Source organism: Cyprinus carpio, chromosome A7, assembly GCF_018340385.1.
Source record: "Cyprinus carpio isolate SPL01 chromosome A7, ASM1834038v1, whole genome shotgun sequence".
Classification (NCBI taxonomy): Eukaryota; Metazoa; Chordata; class Actinopteri; order Cypriniformes; family Cyprinidae; genus Cyprinus; species Cyprinus carpio.
The window spans coordinates 10,148,737-10,167,672 of record NC_056578.1 but is presented as its reverse complement, the minus strand read 5'-3'; the positions used below and the strand labels follow the sequence as shown (position 1 = coordinate 10,167,672).

At 37.4% G+C, this 18,936-nt stretch overlaps 2 protein-coding genes and 1 non-coding gene across 3 annotated transcripts; 2 read left to right on the top strand and 1 right to left on the bottom strand.

The window, feature by feature from the left end:
• Nucleotides 1-451: 451 nt before the first annotated feature.
• LOC122145578 (transcription factor E2F8-like) lies at nucleotides 452-9,701 on the top strand. Its single transcript, XM_042759563.1, has 14 exons — nucleotides 452-670; nucleotides 1,696-1,786; nucleotides 1,880-2,125; nucleotides 2,218-2,374; nucleotides 2,453-2,764; nucleotides 3,341-3,502; nucleotides 3,757-3,894; nucleotides 4,011-4,214; nucleotides 4,508-4,592; nucleotides 5,813-6,284; nucleotides 6,408-6,725; nucleotides 6,898-7,033; nucleotides 7,920-8,230; nucleotides 9,233-9,701. Exons 2-14 carry the CDS (start codon nucleotides 1,703-1,705, stop codon nucleotides 9,380-9,382), a joined length of 2,775 nt encoding a protein of 924 aa, XP_042615497.1. The 5' UTR covers nucleotides 452-670; nucleotides 1,696-1,702; the 3' UTR covers nucleotides 9,383-9,701.
• A 1,482-nt stretch (nucleotides 9,702-11,183) lies between these two features.
• trnar-ucg lies at nucleotides 11,184-11,256 on the bottom strand. Its single transcript has one exon. It is a non-coding gene; the product is annotated as a tRNA-Arg (tRNA).
• Nucleotides 11,257-12,668: 1,412 nt separating this feature from the next.
• Nucleotides 12,669-18,809, top strand: LOC109092590 (cysteine and glycine-rich protein 3-like). The gene is made up of 6 exons (XM_042759557.1): nucleotides 12,669-12,805; nucleotides 14,129-14,260; nucleotides 15,873-16,042; nucleotides 16,658-16,789; nucleotides 17,019-17,112; nucleotides 18,001-18,809. Exons 2-6 carry the CDS (start codon nucleotides 14,149-14,151, stop codon nucleotides 18,072-18,074), a joined length of 582 nt encoding a protein of 193 aa, XP_042615491.1. The 5' UTR covers nucleotides 12,669-12,805; nucleotides 14,129-14,148; the 3' UTR covers nucleotides 18,075-18,809.
• Nucleotides 18,810-18,936: the final 127 nt, after the last annotated feature.

Sequence of the window (18,936 nt, the reverse complement as noted above, 5' to 3'; positions counted from 1 at the left end):
AGGTTTTTGGCGATTTTGTCAGGTTTTGCTCACTTTTGGGTACAAATTTGTCCCCAAGATATGGTTAAATTAGGTACACACACACACACACACACACACACACACACACACATTATACTTTTCTCTTATTTGAGTGCATTTGTCTTCTGAAATGAGAAGGAAGTCGAGATGTGTCCTAGCCCACGTAAAAGCCTGCTTCACTGAGTTTTTACCACAGAGGTAGCAAATAATGTAAGCTTAATAAGTTGTCTATTTATTATGTCTATGGTTTTTACCCCCGTGACCTGCTGTGGTAGTGGCAGCTTCCTGTCTGACTCCGCCTCCCGTCTGGTTCCTCCAGCTGTGATTGGCGGAGAGGCGAGCGGAGGCGGGGCGGGGTGTAGCGCGCTATGTCCAGTATCTAGGCGGGACAAATGGTCAGACTGATCAAATAAAAAAAATTTACTCATAGAAAACGACCACATACAACTTCTCCTCTCTTCTGTATTCATTTTTGGTTTCATTAATGTGACTTTTAATTATTGAGAGTCAGTTTACAGAAGTGTTGGATCCGATATCACTGGAGACCTGGAACTGTATACGTGTAAAACTTACCTGTACAGTATTCCTACGGATTTAGGGGCACGACTGTATCGAGTAGTATGTGAAAGTGGTTTACTTCTCTTTTTGGGTGAGTAGCTTTTAAATTTTATCATGGTTTTTTGTTTGTTTTGTAGTTTTAAAGTTACTCAATGGAGACTGGAGAGAAGTGTAATATCATGTGGTTGGCTGTAAGCTTACGGACTTAGCTGGCTTTAGGTTCGTTTTGGCTTAACATATCCGCTTTAGTTAATAAAATTAATCGACAGATAATATTTGTCCGTACAATATAATACGTACGTTAATTTCATCCAATATCATACATTTAGGACACACGCCAGCGGCTCTTGGTAGTTTCGAACCCGCGCTAACTTGCTGTGTAACCCCTAATTTTGTAGTGTTATGAGCCAACGTGTCTACAATCTTGATCTAAGTACTACGTACATTTATATACTTAGCTCCTGAACGATAATTATGTACTTTATGTTCAATAAACGTATTATACAGTACGTAACGTTAGCAAATGAGTTATTAGCTAACGTTACCTCTGCTGGTACTCTGGTCATTTCGGTACTCTGACTAAAAACCGCTTCATAGTTTATATAGACTGTTTGAAGTGTTCAAAGCGCACGGCCATCGGGCAGCTAAACGATTTCTTTAAAAGTTGTATTAAAGTTAGTAACTTCCGGATTAAATCTTTTGCAATCGGCCAGATTCCGCGCCAAGATTTCAAAAAGTGTGGAGGCGCGCGGGACGCGGTGAAGTCCCGCCTCCCCTCGCCGCGCTTATTGGCTGCTGTCAGTTGGGGGCGTGTTTTCGTACGAGTGCCGCGTAGCCATTCGATGGAATGCTTGTCAGTTATTGCTCAGCGCAAAAAACAACACTGTAATTTGAAATCATAATACTTTTTAACTTATGCACATTATTCACATCTGTTAAGTTTAGTAAAAATAAGTTTGTATAACTGTTGAACGTTATACCCGGACTGATCTTCACAATGTTGTCTCCAAGAATGTATAATGCTGTAAAGAAACGGTGGGAGTGCTTTATTAAATGTAAATAATAATAAGTGAACGTTGATTATTTTAACGTTGCCTCGTGTGTTCTTTTCTTTAGGTGGAAAATGTCCAGTACACTACCAGAAGGTCAAAAACTAATCAGGAAACCTTTAAGAAGTCCATTCAAGGAAACATCAGCAAATGACAAGGTCGGTTATAAATATTTTGGCTTGGCAGATTTGATTTCTTGTAAAAGAGAGTGATTATGATCATCAAGACCTCGTGTGTTTTTTATGAAATAGGGGCATGTTTTTGTGGAACCACAAACACCACTAAAAAACGCAAGCAAGGCTTCGGAAGCTGCATTTCTGGAGAGTCATAAGAACATGGGGCCCCTGACAACACCTACTAAGGGTCTTGAGGCACCGTCAAGCGAACCCTGGACACCCACCTCCAACCTGAAGATGCTCATCAGTGCAGCCAGCCCTGAGATTCGCAACCGCGAGAAAGAGCGAGCCGTAGACAGCAGTGAATCAGAAAACTCACAGGTATCAGTAAAAGTCTGGGCATGCCATGCATCTCCCACTGTGTTGCTAAAATGTTTTGATGCATGTGTGTTTTTCATTGTCGTGCCACACAGGAGCCTGAACAAGGAGAAGAAGTAGAAAAGCTCCAGATAAGTCGTAAAGACAAAAGTCTGGGTTTGCTGTGTTACAAATTTCTTGCAAGGTACCCGAACTACCCCAATCCTGCTGTAAACAACGACATCAGCCTCGACGATGTGGCGGCAGAACTAAGTAAGCCAATCAATGATCAAACAAAACTACTTATTTCAGTCATCAAGCCGTGTTTCATTAATCTTAATTGCCTCTCAGAGGTGGAACGACGTCGCATCTATGACATCATGAACGTTCTCGAGAGCCTAAACATGGTCAGCCGGCTGGCTAAGAACCGTTACACGTGGCATGGCCGGGTGAAACTTGCACAAACACTTGCCATGCTGAAGCAAGCTGGCAGAGAGAACCGCTACGGCCAACTGATGCAGCAGATCCGTCAAAGGAGCCTAGAGCTAGAAGAGAGAGAGTTCGACTTAGACGGAGAGGAGAAGGAGAATGAAGATATGTCTAGTTTTGAAATGGATGGAGACTCTGGTCAAGCAGAGCTTTCAGGAGCAGATCCTAAAGCAGGTAACAATGTCCAGCCGTCTGCTTTAGGAAACACTGTGTTGTTTCATCTATCTATGCATGATAGAAAGCCGTTAGGTCTCATTTACAAATAATTGTGTGGATTATTTAGCATTTGTACAAATAGAAGAATTTCTCATGAAAAAAATAATAATTTCACATGCATATGTTCTTAATTTCATTGTAATGTTAATGTTTTATTCTTGAAACTAAAAACAAGTTGCATACAAGTCACATTTTATTAGATTGTTCAGAAATAATGTAAACTACTGTATGTTTTGCAAGCTTGATGTTAATTGCATTAGTCACTTTGCAATGTAATTGCAGCACATTTCAGATGATAAAAACTTTTTTAAATGCATTTTACACAGACAACCCTTGCAGCTCATCCTATAATGCAGCTTTTCTTATTCTTCACTGTATATGATGAAATATATTTCAAATGTAATAGGATTTAAAACTTAGAGTATGTGATTTTTACATATGTGTGATTTCAATTAATCCTACTTTTTTATTTTGAATACATTTTAGTATGAAACAGACCCACTGATTCCCACTGACCTTGTTTTTTGTCTGCAGCTTCTGCGAACAGTCGTAAAGATAAATCTCTGAGAGTGATGAGTCAGAAGTTCGTCATGTTGTTCCTGGTGTCCAGCCCTCCTGTGGTCAGTCTCGAAATAGCTGCCAAGATCCTCATTGGTGAAGATCAAGTGGTGGATCAGGACAAAAACAAGTTCAAAAGTGAGTGCTGCTCTCATCATACATATAAAAAAACACTTTAAATCATTATTTACAGTGGATGGCACATATGTTATCCATTTCATTTGGTGGTTGAAAACAGATACAAATCATGCAAAAAGTGCATTATCAAGCACACTCAGCCAATAAAAACTGCTTTGAAGAAACTAATTCATTAACTGAAACTCATCTGTAATTGAACTGTCTGTACATTGAAGATGGAACTGATTATCTGATTCTCTCTTTTCTGATGGCAGCTAAGATCCGCAGACTTTATGACATTGCAAATGTTCTAAGCAGCCTAGAGCTGATAAAGAAAGTGCATGTGACTGAGGATAGAGGAAGAAAGCCTGCTTTCAAGTGGACTGGGCCAGAAGACTTACCATCCCCAAAGAGTGAGTGTACCATGTTTTCCATGAAATCATTCATGATCCTATTTGTAGTGTTTATTTTAAGCAGTCTGCATATGTTCTTATGTAATTTATTGTTGTTGGTTATGTTTGTTTTACAGACCTGGGGACCTCAACTTTATCATCAGCATCACAACCTCTGGAGTCCCGTTCCTCTGTGGACAACTGTGCTAAAAATCTCTTTTCCTCACCCGGAACGAAGCGAGGTTTTACTCGACATAATTCCTTAGTCAAGCTGGTAAAGAGCATACAAGATGACCGCAGAAAAATCAACTCTGCACCTTCTAGTCCAGTTAAAATGACAGGTGAGCCATTACTGTTTCATCGTGAGCAAGCAGCCAACTAATAGTCTTCTGTTTTCTCTGGGGGTTTTCTACTTTCAGATTTCATCAGGTTGAAATCTCAAGGCTGAAGTTTGCCAAAATAATTGTTTAAATTTATTTTAGATTAAAAAAATTCTTTTAAATGAATTTACATAGACAAATGCAGCCTTTGTGAGCATAAGAGACTTCAAAAAAAACCAAACTTTTATCGATTTAGTAACATCCCTAGACTTTTACTACACCTGAAAACTAATGTCCTGTCTCTTGTGTTATAGGCGATTCTACAAACGGTGACTTCTACACAAACAAAATGGCTCATTTGGCTGCTATCTGCAAAAAGCAACTAGATGAACAATTAACGTAAGAGAACTTGTGTTTCTTAAAGCTGGGACACATCAAGCCGATGGTCAGCCAATGTCAGGCCCTCGGCGAGTATCTGTCAGGATAGTTTATTTGAAGTGTTCACACATCAGCGGCAGTCAGTGAGAGTGAGATCTCTGATTGGATGCTAGCAGAGCCCGTCTACGGAGAGCCTTCCCACTCCCTATTAAGTCCTATTGTACCGAATTTTGGTTGCAGTTCCACCAGAGTTCCACTGGGGGCGATCGCCATGAGTGCAAAATGAATGGGAGTCTATGGGGCTAGACGGCTAAATGTGTCCCTTTCACCCGATTGCCGTTGAGAAATCTCAGATCTGATTGTATGTTTTGCAAGTTCAACATGGGTTATAAGTCGAAAGTTGAATGAACGAGTACTTACAGGTTGAGTTGTTGTTGCCCATAACACGCTAGCATTCTGCTAATGAACGTATGACGTCATTGACATTTTAAAAGACCTTTTAAAGCAAATAAGTGACTCTAAATAATCTAACACCCAGCAATGTGTAATTTCTTTGCATCTCCTTTCGAATACAACATTCAAATTACTAGACAAAAAATGATATCCTGAGAAAAGTGGATTTTGAGGGGTATACCGCCATTGACCTCCAGTCATTCTGCACTCGTCCTGTGAGCGCCCTCATATGGAATCAGAGTGGAACTGCAACCAGTTCAGAAGCCGGAAGTGTAGTGAGAGTGAAACTTCTCACCATATTAGACATTCTCTGATGCTAGGTTTAGCGAATGTGTCAGTGCCCAAGAATTAAAGCGAAAGTGATGAAAACGCTGTTCTAACGTGATCTTACCCAAGCATTCCAATATGCAAATATTTTCATAACAACATGAGCCGTCTAAAATGAAGAAAGTTATCAACATGACTGATATTCAAAATGGTACGCAAGCGCTGATTTGTATACATTTCATATATCTGCATACGTCTCGTATATTCTTGTTTTGGTTTATGACGAAGATATACTATTGATAGCTGCTGTTATAGACAGTTAATTCCTCTCACGCAGGCAGAGAACGCCCGTCTTAGTTTGCAGTCGGGTGTAGTCTGAGCATTTTTTTTTTATTTTTTTATTTTGGTCTAGTCGTGGCTAATTCTTTGAAGTCAGCTTGGTGTGTCCCAGCCTTTGGAACATAAAAAAAAGACAAATAAATACCCATTTCAGACATAACATCTGTGGATTGGTCTTCCAGGGTCCATCGTATTCAGCCTAAGAATAAGGTTACAGACGCTCTGAATGGAAGCACTTCACAAGTATCTGAACTACCTGAATCCACGTCTGCTAGCAATCATCAGGCTCACGGGCCTTCGGGAATGCAGATCCCAGTTCTTCCCGCAGGTGCAATTCCATATCTTTCTACCAAGTGCTCCCCGATCATCCCGGTTCTGATACCTCAGCACCAGGCAGGCGGGTCGTATGCTGTTTACATGCACCCCACCTCTCTCAGACCGCAGCCCACTAGCTTAGCAGTCCGTTCAATGACATTTGAAAGCCCAGGAAGTGCAAACACAAAGACATCACCGGCTGCTACGACTAGCAGTAACCAAACCAACCAACCATCATCACACAGTAAAGAGCCGACAAGTCCCTCAACCCTTAAACGAGCATGTGGAGAAAAGAGCTTAGCAGGAAGTCCATCTAAACTGCAGCGGATAGAGCCAAAGGTGAGGTTGTTTTTATTTATTGTTATATTTCATATACAAAATAAGCATGATCACATACTGAATTAAATGTTGAATTGGCATTTTAAGTCTGAATTGTTTTAAGGTGTGCATTTCCTTTTTCAGAGTGATTCTCCAAAACTGTGTGAGATTCTGCAAGCCCGCCTGAAGGCCCGTAGAGGGTCTTATGCCTCCACCCGGCCTTCCCCGAGAGCCCTGCACCTGGAGTTCTCCAAACCCTCTGAGAATCAGCCTCCCTCACTAATCACCGGCACAGCATCTCTGGAGCACAGCTTGGAGACCTTCCTGGAGAAGGAGGAGAAGGTTCAGACCTCTGACAATGAGGCCGTACTGACGCCTGTCAGACCACCACAATCACAGGCCCAGAAGCTCAGTGTTCCCTTTCAGGATGTGGTGCGGCCATCTGGACCCATACATACAGAGGTAAGAGTGCTACATACTACACTCTATGTGCGCAGGAACACGTGTGCACCTTGTCTGTCTTATCTTCAAAATTCCTCATGCTGTAATGATCCAAATTGATTGTAGTTTTTTTGTTTGTTTGTTTTTTCACACGAGTTTTGGTCTTGATCCTAATTTCTCTCATTTGCATCAGACTTTGATCCCCGCAGGTTATTTGATTCCGATCTCCCAGCAATCCATTGTGAACTTCAGAGATCCACAATACTCCACTGGAGAAAGCTCTAAAGCCTCCACACCAACGTACAACATCTATCACACCCCAACAGCAGGTATGCCAGCATCCAAGGTAAACCCATAAGTGTATATTACTATAGGAGGAGAAAAGGTGCATTTTTCTAGCTATTCTTTTTAGTTATATTTCCTTGACTAGATATTGATTTTCGGTAGAGTAAAACCCGTTTTTGAGATTCGATTTGTGAGTTTTAGGGGGTGTTTCCTTGACACCATTTTCAACTAAAGCGACGGGAACACTTTTTGTAAACGAAGAAAACAAAAAATAACGACATTATTCAACAATTCCTTTGTCGACAGTCTCCTCTGCGTCTCTCCATATCTCTGTATGCTGCGTATGCTCTGCCGCTTCACAAGGATGCGCTGTTTCATATGTGTATTTAGCTTTGATATGAAAGAAAACAGCACATCCTTGTGGTGCGGATGATACAGAAGAGGATACGCAGCATACAGTGATATGGAGACACAGAGGAGACTGTTGACAAAGGAATTGTTGAATAAAGTCGTTATTTTTTTTTTGTTTGTTTGTTTTTTGCGAACAATGGGAGATGGAAACGCATTTGCCGGATAAATTCTGAAGTAGTGAACATTAAACCCACATGACTAATCGGTTGTTTCTGATTAGTCTCATCGGATGGTGTCTTTCTGTTTTGTGTTGTTTTGTTTTATTTACTGTTGGTTACGGGGTTACCAATACCACCGTCAGCCACTTGAACAACGTGATGGAGATTAACCTAATTCACATTTGTTTGTTTGTTTTTGCTCCTTTGAAAAGATTTGCGTCACATTTGGATGGAAACCCAGCTAGTGAGCATTAGCCGAGTCGTGAGGTTCTTGTGCGGAGCACTGTTCATGTGTCAATGAAATGCAGGTGAACTTGCATGTGATGAATTGAACAATCACAGATGTATCCGTTCTTTCCAGGATCCAGGCCTCCTCTTCCTCAAGAAATCACCCCCACCCGGCTCCCTCTAAACCGGATACATCTCCCTTCTCAAGGGCGTCACATCCACAGCCCCAGTCCTGCCATTCTCAACTTCACCCTGCAAAACCTGGGCCTTATCCCCGGCAGCACCACACCAAACTCCACTCCTGAGCAGGCCAGCACGCTTCCGTCTCCACACCCGGGGCTCCCTCCACAGAGCATGATCTTCGTGAAGCCCATCTCACCTGCCCGAGCTCTGCAGTCGGCCTCCATACACGGACAGCCCGTCACCCTCATCAGCATACCACAGGTACAGCCTCTGCCCACTGTGCAACAATATGGAAAAAAGTATAGCGTTATGGGATAATGTACAGCCAGCAATCCGCTGTTGTAAAAATCTAAATGTAGTTTTACATGGTTTAAGTGAAATTATATTATTATGGATTGTTTTATAATAATAATTAATATTATAATTCGTTAAAATATTACATTAGACAAAATGGTTAACTGTTTTTCTTAACTGTTTTTATGAAAATTGGAATAGAAAAAGAAAATCTTCAAAAAACACCAGTATTGGCCGATGATAAAATATCAAGGATTTCTTAAAAAAAAAAAACATAAATAAAGCATTTTATTATGTTTGTGGTATATGCCCATTCAAGTCACATTAAAGTTTGTTTTCCTATTGCTTAAAAATAAAATTTAGTTTGACCTACGTTACCGTACAAAAGTTTGGTGTAAGATTTTCTTTTTTCATGAATTTTTAAAGACATTAATACTTTTATTCAGTAAGACTGAATTAAATCGATTAAAAGTGACATTTATAATCTTACAAAAGATTTCTGTTTCAAATAAAGGCTGTTCTTTTCATTCAATGTTCTATTAATCAAAGTATCCTGATGTATTGTGATTTTCACTAAAATATTAAGCAGCAACACTGATAATAAACAATGTTTCTTGAGCAGCAAATCAGCATATTAGAATGATTTCTGAAAATTCAGTAATGATGCTGAAAATTCAGCTTAGCTTCACAGGAATAAATTACATTTGAAAATATATTCAAATAACATTTCTTTCAACTGTTCTTTAAAACTGTAATAATATTTCACAATAACTTTATTGCACTAATAAGCCTTGGTGAACAGTCGAGACTTTGAAAAACATTTAAAAATCTTACCGACTCCAAGCTTTTGAACAATAGTGTAAATTCTATTTTTCTTGGAGCCTCCCTGGGTTTGTGTGAGTAGTCCTTTGTTTAAAACAGTCATTTGCATGTTTACTCTCTCTCTCTCTCTCTCTCTGTCTCCTGCAGCAATTAGTAGCCACACCTAAAGGCGGTCAACACCTCCAGCAGAGTTTCTTTCACACACCCGTCTCCTTCCCTACTGTAACCAACACCGCAGCTCCCAGAAACATCTACATCCCTCAGAGAAAGCTTGATGTGAGTCCAGAGGGCACCTAAGACCTTCACACTGACGATCGCCACACCTGCAGTCCACACGCTGCTAAAAACCACTGTTCTGTTTGAGCCATTGTGTGTGCTTGTTATTTGTCTTTGAGCGTTTCTATGTTTTTCTCTTTTTATATTGTTACTTTACTGTAGGGTCTGCATTAACTTCATATGAATCTGTGAAACATGGTGCTGTTTGACAAGAAGGTTGAGGGTTTATTTGTAAAATAAAAGCACAGTGCAGGTTTTTTTTTTTTTAAATATGCTGTAAATCTAGGGTTAAAGGGATACTCCACCCCAAAATGAAAATTTTATCATTAATCACTTACCCCCATGTCGTTCCAAACCCGTAAAAGCTCCATTCGTCTTCGGAACACAATTTAAGATATTTTGGATGAAAACCGGGAGGCCTGTGACTGTCCCATAGACTGCCAAATAAATAACAGTGTCAAGGTCCATAAAAGGTATGAAAGTTGTCAGCAGAATACTCCATCTCCTTCTGTATCATCTGCGCCACAAGGATGTGCTGTTTTAGTTCAAATCAAAGCTAAATACACGTAGAAACAGCGCATCTTTGTGGTGCGGATAACACAGAAGAGCATACGCAGCATACGGTGATATGGAGAGACACAGAGGAGACCGTTGACAAAGGAATTATTGAATAAAGTCCTTATTTTTGTTTTCTTCGCTTACAAAAAGTGTTCCCGTCACTTCATAACCCAGATTGCACGTCTGATGGCAGATGGAGTATTCTGACGACGACTTTCATACCTTTTATGGACCTTGAGACTGTCTGAAGCCTCCAGTTTTCATCCAAAATATCTTAAATTGTGTTCTGAAGACGAACTGAGCTTTTACGGGTTTGGAGCGACATGGGGGTAAGTGATCAATGATAAAAAAAATTCATTTTGGGGTGGAGTATCCCTTTAAGAATGAATAAAAAAATGGTCAAAGATTGTATGAAATGTTAACAGGAAATCTGATTTCAGGGATTCTAAGAATTGCCAAATTTTTAAGATTTTTTTTATTATTATTATTATTGCTTGTGACATTGCCTTTAAGTGTTAAAGTACCACAGCATATTAAATTGCCATAACTTGGCATTGTGTTATGATGTATCAATATGGGAGAATGTTAGATTAATGGTGTTATTAAATATTGTAGGTAATATTAGTAGTAATATTACTATCTGCACATCATTTATTTGAACTGCCTTAACAATCTGATTTCTATGTAATAAAGATAAATGAATGTGCTCCACTCTTGTGTTTACTTAGTAGTTCCACTATTTAATCCCTGAAAGTTCTTTATCTTTATGAATGTCTTCTAGTATTGATTCATTTTAGTGAATCAGAAACAAACCTTTATATACTTCGAATGTGCCTTTATAACTACTTTAGACCGACAATTTATAATCTAAATGTATTAAGATACAGAAATGTATTGTTTCATGTGGTTAATGGTAAATACCTATCATATTGTCATATCGAAGTCAGTAGAACAATTAAGATTGTTCTACTGTTTTTTTATCAAAAAATTATATATAGTAACATTTTGCAACCTAATACATTTAAACTAACAGGCAGTTGAGATTTGCTATATGGCATCTCTGCATGTAAGTGTACTTTATGCCTGCCGGTAAATAATATATTTTAACTTTAAATAGAGCGCTGTGCGATATCCTGAACACCTGAGTCAACAAGTTCAGGTGAGGTAGATGCATGTTGGCGCTAAACTGTGCAGTGAGGTTATTCTCCAGCAGCTGGGTTGGCTGTTTTTTATATGCAGGTGTATAACAATGTCCATAAAGATGCGACCCCGGCAGGACTCGAACCTGCAATCTTCTGATCCGAAGTCAGACGCCTTATCCATTAGGCCACGAGGCCGTTCTTACAGCCACATCTTCACAGAATGCAATGCTTTTCAGTCTTGTAATTGAATAAACACAAACTCAGCACACCTGAAAAAACGACAGCTGCGTAGGAAAAAAGGTCCAACAAAACTGTCAAGTCCAAAATATAAAGATGCAATCCCGCACACTATCAATTCTCGCTAAATACTGAAGTTTATTAACATAGGATGAAGGTTAGTGGACCGAGACGTTGCTTTTGTTAATAAACTTCAATATTTAGCAAGAATTGATAGTGTGCGGGATTGCATCTTTATATTTTGGACTTGAAAGTCTTGTAATTGAAAAAAATAAATAAAAGAAAAGAAAATAAAAAAAAGGTTGGGTTTTTGAAAACAATATATCAAAACCCAGCCTTTTCTTTTTTATTGAAGTACAAAGTCTTACAAAAAATCACTGTATTATATAAAGCTTCCAAAAAGCATTTATAAAATAAAGTAAACTTAATAAAGAAGTGCAAGAACATAAAGCACCTAATCATCTCCATCTTCCTCCTCCTTCTTCTCCTTATTTGGTATCAAGTGCGCGGCACTTCCGGCTGTATGTAAACAAATTTACATATGCGTCGTTACGTAAATGGGCAACGCTATATTTTTTAAGTGAACTGCGAGTTAAAGCCTGTAGGCCCTACTTCCTCACAGAAATATCGATTATAGCTATAGAAGACATGGAATATCGCGCATGAGCAGTAGGAACACTTTAATGATTTTTGCAATATTTTGCGGTAGGCATTCATTGTCATTATATGCCAAAGAGCATATCCGTCATTTTGGCTAATAATTCCATTCATATTCCACTGAATTAAAAATAACAAAAGAAATAATTAGACAAATAATTAAAATAATTATTAAATTAAATATTTGGGGAGAAATAATGTTACTAATAAGACTAAATGTTATAATTTTTCAGAATATGTGCAATTTGATGCATCAGATACAAAATAGTTATAGAAATTATGCTGGTAAAGTACAGACTGCTCTTTTGGATAATCATCCAAAACATAAAATAACTGCAATTAGCCTTTTTTTTTTTCTTTTTTTTTTCATTATCAGTTTTTAAAATTCAGTCATTCAGAACATATATAGGGTATATGCAGCCTATGAATTTTTACAACATTTCGGCTTTTCAGCATGTGAACTTCTCACATTGTGCACAGCTGTTAAACTGAGCTGAGCACTCAAGCCTTTAAAGTGCTGAATAAATGTTGTGGTGCCTGTAGAATATCTGAGCTCAGGACTGGAGGCCGCTGCAACTACATTGCATTTGTGTATTGTCAGCAGTTAATTTAGGAGGATGCACTCATTTGAATGTCAGCAAGGCCTCTTGGTCCTCTTGAAATTATGAGTGTGTGTGTGTGTGTGTGTGTGTGTGTGTGTGTGTGTGTGTGTGTGTGTGTGTGGAGGAGGGGGGTGATGTCCACTATATAAAGACCCGCCAAAGAGGGTCAGAAATGGACATCATCAGGACCCTGAGCTGGACAGAGGTGAAAGCATCATTTCCAGAAAAAGATTTCTTATATAACCTGTGTAAGTAGAATTCAAACATTTGCATTTTTATGTCTAGCCATGGCTTGATAATTTGTGCTGTAATGTAAATATTTCACATACTTGCATTCATTGGAAATAAGCCTGTTGTAAAGTGATTTTAGAGGAATTCATTAGTTTTTTTGTTTTTTTGTTTTTAATAGAAGTTTTTTTAAGAGTAATCGTGATTGGGTAATTCTTATGGCCTTCATCAACAAAATAAACAAAAAATGAAATTACACCATATAATAATTTATAATATAAAAACATAATACTAAAAAATTCTACTCCTAACATTCTAGAAAGATCATGAAATAATTTGATTGTACAATGCTTATCTGTTACACATAATCTCTGTTAATGACTTTTTAATGAGAGTGTATATGAAATTGTCCGTTATGTGAAAGAGTTACTAATTGATATTTCTACAATAGTCGTGACATTACTAAACCTTTCCTTCTTACAGAGTAGAATATGTGTATAATAGAATATCAATATGAGATTAATGAAGTTACACTGCCATTCAAAAGATTGGGGTTTTATTATTTGAAAGAAATTACTATTATTCAGAAAAGAAACATTCCATTCATCAAAGAATCATGAAAAACCGTATAATGGTTTCCACAAAAATATTAAGCAGCAAAACTGTTTTCAACATTGCTGATAAAAACATTAACACTAAATATTTCTTGAGCAGCAAATCAGCATATTAGAATGATTTCTGAAGGATCACGTGACACTGAAGACTGGAGTAATGATGCTGAAAATTCAGCTTTGCATCACAGGAATAAATTACAGTTTAAAATAAATAAATTGTAGTGATATTCACAATATACTGCATTTTCAATTACATAAATGCGGCCGTGGTGAACATAAGAAACATGAGAGACAAAAACATTTTACGCCCAAATGAATGGTAATGTAAATATTAAAATAGATTTTAAAGAATTGGTATAGTAGTCTTTTAGTCACACTACAAAGCAGTCACTTCTCGTAAGCTGACAGTGGCACTAATAAAAGACCTATTTCTGGACCCTTATCACTGCATTCCACACTAGTGAGGTGATATTCTGCTGCTCACAGAGAAGAGATAGAAAGAGATATATTACTTTGAGATAGGACACATCTATTTTTATATCTGACCTCTCACATACCACATAAATGAAGGAAGTCAGCTTTTCTCTCAGTGTTTAACAAATGGAAAATATAAACAGTCTGTTTTTTTTAAACTGTGTTAGTTAACTGATTTGAACACTCGTTCTTTCTAGTCAGTGCTTTTGGCAGTCTTGGTTAGATTGTCTCTCTTCCCGTCTCTGTGAACGTCAGAGTCTCTGCCAGAGCTGAAGATGCCAAACTGGGGTGGAGGAGCCAAATGTGCGGCCTGTGAGAAGACGGTTTACCATGCTGAGGAGATCCAGTGCAACAGCCGCAGCTTCCACAAAACCTGCTTCATCTGCAGTAAGTCCACAAAACATTAATAAACTGAATGGTACTCTTACCTGAAAGTAAAAAAGGTGGTATATTAAATTTTAGAATCAATAAGACCAAGTTCAGAAAGGGTTAAGATTTTCTATAAGATGATACACCACCAGATGTGTCTTTCAGGTAACCAGGTACCAAATAATAAAAATAAAAGCATTATGAATAGAGCAGTTTAGCTAGTTTAAGGTATGTTAAACAAACAATACATAACAATGTAAAAAATACAGAGAAACAAAAGGAAATAAAAAAGAGTGGGAAGAAGAGCAAAATGAAAAACCATACTAAACTAAACAAAAAAATGTAAATAAATAATTAAAAAAATATAAACATTCATTCTGTGGTCCTTGGGTCCATTAGTATATTTGGCAATCATATTTACTCTTTAGTTTTATATGTTATGTTCAATAGCATCCGTATATATTAGGACGGAGCAATGAGCTCCAAGGAGTGTTATTTACAACTATTATAAATTTGAAATTAGATTTTAATTTATTTAGTTTTAGATATTTTAGTACTTCAACTAAACGAATGAAATGAGAAATAATGTCTTTTGTTTTATTTATTTTTATTAAAAAATGTTTTATGTTTTTTTTTTTTTATTTATTTAAAGTAATGTGTTTTATGGTGTTAGTTTTCGTTAATGATAACCCTCGCTCATTTCTTCGTCTTCTTCATGTGTCTGGTTATATCAGGATATTTAATAATGTCAGAATATTTAATATATAGTTAATATATGCAATGGGTGGGGGGGGGGTAAACTAAAATGCCATCAAAAGCAAAAGTACTGTTTGAAATGTTTCCCAGTGAGCAGAGCGCTTTCAGTGGCACAGCAATAAGTCTTAAACGCTTGAGTCATGCCAGGAAGGGTGGTGATAGTCAGTCTGAGACTGGTCTCAGACACCCCTGCAGTTCCCCACCATTCAAGGGCCTGTTTCCATCTGCTGCGGATGACATTGGCCGGGATGCTTTGGTCTCCCAGAGCCTCTTGTTCATCCAGCCCAAAATTAGACACAAAGACAAGCTCCCATGAGCCTCTTGAGCCGTCCTGGCTGAGAGTGCAGCAGCTGACGAGCGCAGACAGGAGATGACAGCCCTCTGGAGGACCAGTGAGATCACGCTCCAACTCTAGACTCCCTCTCACAACAAATTCAGCAAATTAAAAAAAATAAAATAATAATAATTAAATCTTTTTATCAAAGAGCCCTAAATAACAAAATATATCGCAGTGTCTATTAGCAGTCCAACTGGTTTCATCACTGATAATAAACAATGTTTCTTGAGCAGCAAATCAGCATATTAGAATGATTTCTGAAGGATCATGTGACACTGAAGACTGGAGTAATGATGCTGAAAATTCAGCTTTGATCACAGGAATAAATTACATTTTAAAATATAGTTCATATAAAAAAACTATTTTAAATTGTAATAATATTTTAAAAACATGACTGTTTTTACTAATTTTTTTTAATCAAATAAATGCAGCCTTTGTGAGCCAAAGAGCCTTATTTCAAAAACAAATGTTTGAATTGTGTGTATTTATTTATTTGTAGATATTATATGTCTTTACTGTCAGCTTTCTGTTCTCTAGTGGCTTGCCGTAAAGGTTTGGACAGCACAACAGTTGCAGCACACGAGTCTGAGATTTACTGCAAATCCTGCTATGGCAAGAAATATGGTCCCAAAGGTTATGGGTACGGCCAGGGTGCTGGAGCGTTGAGTTCTGACCCCGTTAATAATGAAGAACTTCAGCCTCAGGAGTATGTCCTGAAAACATCTTTAAAATATATTCTTAAAGGAACAGTTCACCCACAAATGAAAATTAGCTGAAAAAGTACTCATTCAAGTTGTAGACGAGTTTGTGATCTGTGCATATTTCTCTCCTGATATAGAGATGCTGACTTTTTCATTGGAAAAAGCAATATTAAGAGGACTCTTAAATTAGCCAGAAGCAATGGTTTAAAGTTAAAAACCCTTAATGATGGATTTGTTTCTAACAAACACACAGCTTTTCACTCCACAAGACATTAACAGATGGTCTGGAGTGGTGTGGATTACTTGTAGATTATTGTGATGTATTTATCAGCTGTTTGGACTTTCATTCTGACGGCACCCATTCACTGCAGAGGATCAAACGGTGAGCATGTTTTGTATTGCTATACTTCTCAAAATCTGTTCTGATGAAGAAACAAGCTCATCTACATCTTGAAAGACATGAGGGTGGTACATTTTCAGCAGGTTTTCATTTTTGGGTGAACTATTCCTTTAAAGATAGAGTATCACTTTAATAGCATTTAGAAGAAGAATTTAGAGCTGTTTTTATATTATTATTATTGTTGTTTTGTGATTCTTATGTGTATGTTTTTAACATGTTAGCCCAAAACTCCCCATCCTGCATCTGCGAACTCAAACCCAAGCAAGTTTGCACAGAAGTTTGGGAGTACGGATCGCTGTCCTCGCTGCTCCAAAGCCGTTTATGCAGCAGAGAAAGTCATGGGTGCTGGAAAGGTAAAACTGCAGCTAGAATTAAAGCAAGAAGCTGACTCAGAGTTTTGAAACATTATACTGTTATGATATGAAATGTATATTAAACCATTCAAATGCAAATATAAGCATATTTTGAGAAAGTGTTCCCTTCTCAGCACTTCTGCAATATGCTGCTGTCACAGGTCAGCGCTGTGTAAAGCACATTTTACTGTAGTAATTTATCAGACTGCGACTGGTTCTGATCCAACAGCCCTGGCACAAAACCTGCTTCCGCTGTTTACTGTGTGGGAAGAGCCTGGAATCCACCACAGTGACGGATAAAGACGGAGAGCTCTACTGTAAAGGTACAAACAAGCAAACGAGGCCGCAAGTTCTCTGCCAGCTCAATCTCATTAATATCACTAAACCAATCAATAGACACCGTTTCATATAGACTTAGTTATTGTTTAACAGCCATTACAGCCCAATTGATGCAATCAATAGCACCAATTAAGGCATAATTTAATCTATTGCATTATGCTGAGTGTTTTTGATCATGTTAACAGAAATGTATGGAAGCTTGTTTCCACCAGGGGATAAAACAAAACAGGAGATTATGACTCGAATCTCACAACTCAAACTTTTTCTCTTGCAATTCTGAGATTTATTTTTTCTCCAAATTGCAAGATTAACTTTGTTTATTCCGTGGTGAAAAAATAAAACCTTGAATTACAAGATGGAAACTCAGAATTCAGAAGTGGGGGTGGGGGAGTCAGAATTGGAAGAAATAAACTTAGAGAATTGTTAATTGTAAACTCCAAGAAAAAAAGGGGGGTCAGAAATGTGATATGTAAAAATAAAAAAAAATAAAAATAAAATTAATATAAAAATTTTGTGAGATAAAAGGTTGCAAGTACACTTTTTGGTCCCATGGAAGAAATGGGCTTCCATAGAAATTTGCACTAATTATTAAAAAAAAAAATAAAATAAAATAATTAACTTTATACAAATATACTAATGTTTCCAAAATATTGCTGAATACTACACTCTCAGAAAAAAAGGTACAAAGCTGTCACTGGTGTGGTATTGTAATGTACAAAAGCTAAAAGATGCATCTTTGTACCTTATTTACCTTTAGATGGTAATGCCCCAGTGACAGTTTTGTACCTTTTATCCTGAAAGTGCAATTTAATATTAACTATGACATTTTATTAATCAGAATTAACAGATTCCGCCATTTTTTTTTTTTTCAGTTTGCTATGCCAAAAACTTTGGTCCAAAGGGGCGTGGCCTGGGGAACCTGGGTGTGGTTGAGGACAATGAATGACAAGCTTAGACCAACCCAATGCAGCCACTTTTTCACTGCACACAACAACCGAATATGACTGTCAGAATTTGCCCCCTAGTGGCAGTCCTGATGATTTTTTCGTATGTTCAGTAAAGGAGTGCAATAGCAAGAGCATTTAACCTCTAAGAATTCCCCAAAATGGAATAAATAAAACTGTGCAAAAATGTTATTATTAATTTATTAACTAAATTAACAATGTATTTGCATTTTGCCAAGTTTTAATGCATCCACAGCTCAATTTGGATCTGAAAATTTCACATTTTCTATAGGAAATGAATGACTTCTGGTCTATCAAACGCTATTTGTTGTGTGCAGTGAAAAGTCAGCTTTATACATCAAGCTGAAGTGTGTCAGTTCCAAACAGAATAAAAGAACAAAAGAAAAGAAAAACACCCAAAACTCACACCAGTGTTCCTGTGTGTGGACTGTGTGATTAAGCAGTATAATGTTGTGATGGTGTAAAATATTTACACTTTTTGAGAACCTCAACCAACAGCTCACGTATCTCCTCACGATAAGTTACGAAAGGGGAAAGTATTTTAAGATTAAAAAAAAAAATGTAATGTACACACTTCATTTTGAATGTGATCTTATATTGATGCTATGCTGCATAAAAGAAATGTATTACAATTATATGAATCCTAACTACTGTAACTATATATCATATGTCATTGCATAAAAACATAAATAAAGGATAAAATATGTGTTATTCAACATTGATTCAAAGATGATCTGTAACTAGTCAAATTGTTTTAAAAATTCAGACATAAATTTTGCATATTAGAATGACATCTGAAGGATCATGTGACACAAGACTGGAATAATGATGCTGAAAATACAG

What these genes read in the sequence shown, in the direction of transcription:
- LOC122145578 (XM_042759563.1), top strand. Translation starts at nt 1,703, where the DNA reads ATGTCCAGTACACTACCAGAAGGTCAAAAACTAATCAGGAAACCTTTA. An exon ending in CGATGTGGCGGCAGAACTAA is followed by an intron (nt 2,375 to 2,452) that starts GTAAGCCAATCA and finishes ATTGCCTCTCAG; the next exon opens with AGGTGGAACGACGTCGCATC. An exon ending in CAACTAGATGAACAATTAAC is followed by an intron (nt 4,593 to 5,812) that starts GTAAGAGAACTT and finishes TTGGTCTTCCAG; the next exon opens with GGTCCATCGTATTCAGCCTA.
- LOC109092590 (XM_042759557.1), top strand. Translation starts at nt 14,149, where the DNA reads ATGCCAAACTGGGGTGGAGGAGCCAAATGTGCGGCCTGTGAGAAGACG. An exon ending in AAGAACTTCAGCCTCAGGAG is followed by an intron (nt 16,043 to 16,657) that starts TATGTCCTGAAA and finishes TTAACATGTTAG; the next exon opens with CCCAAAACTCCCCATCCTGC. An exon ending in AAGTCATGGGTGCTGGAAAG is followed by an intron (nt 16,790 to 17,018) that starts GTAAAACTGCAG and finishes CTGATCCAACAG; the next exon opens with CCCTGGCACAAAACCTGCTT.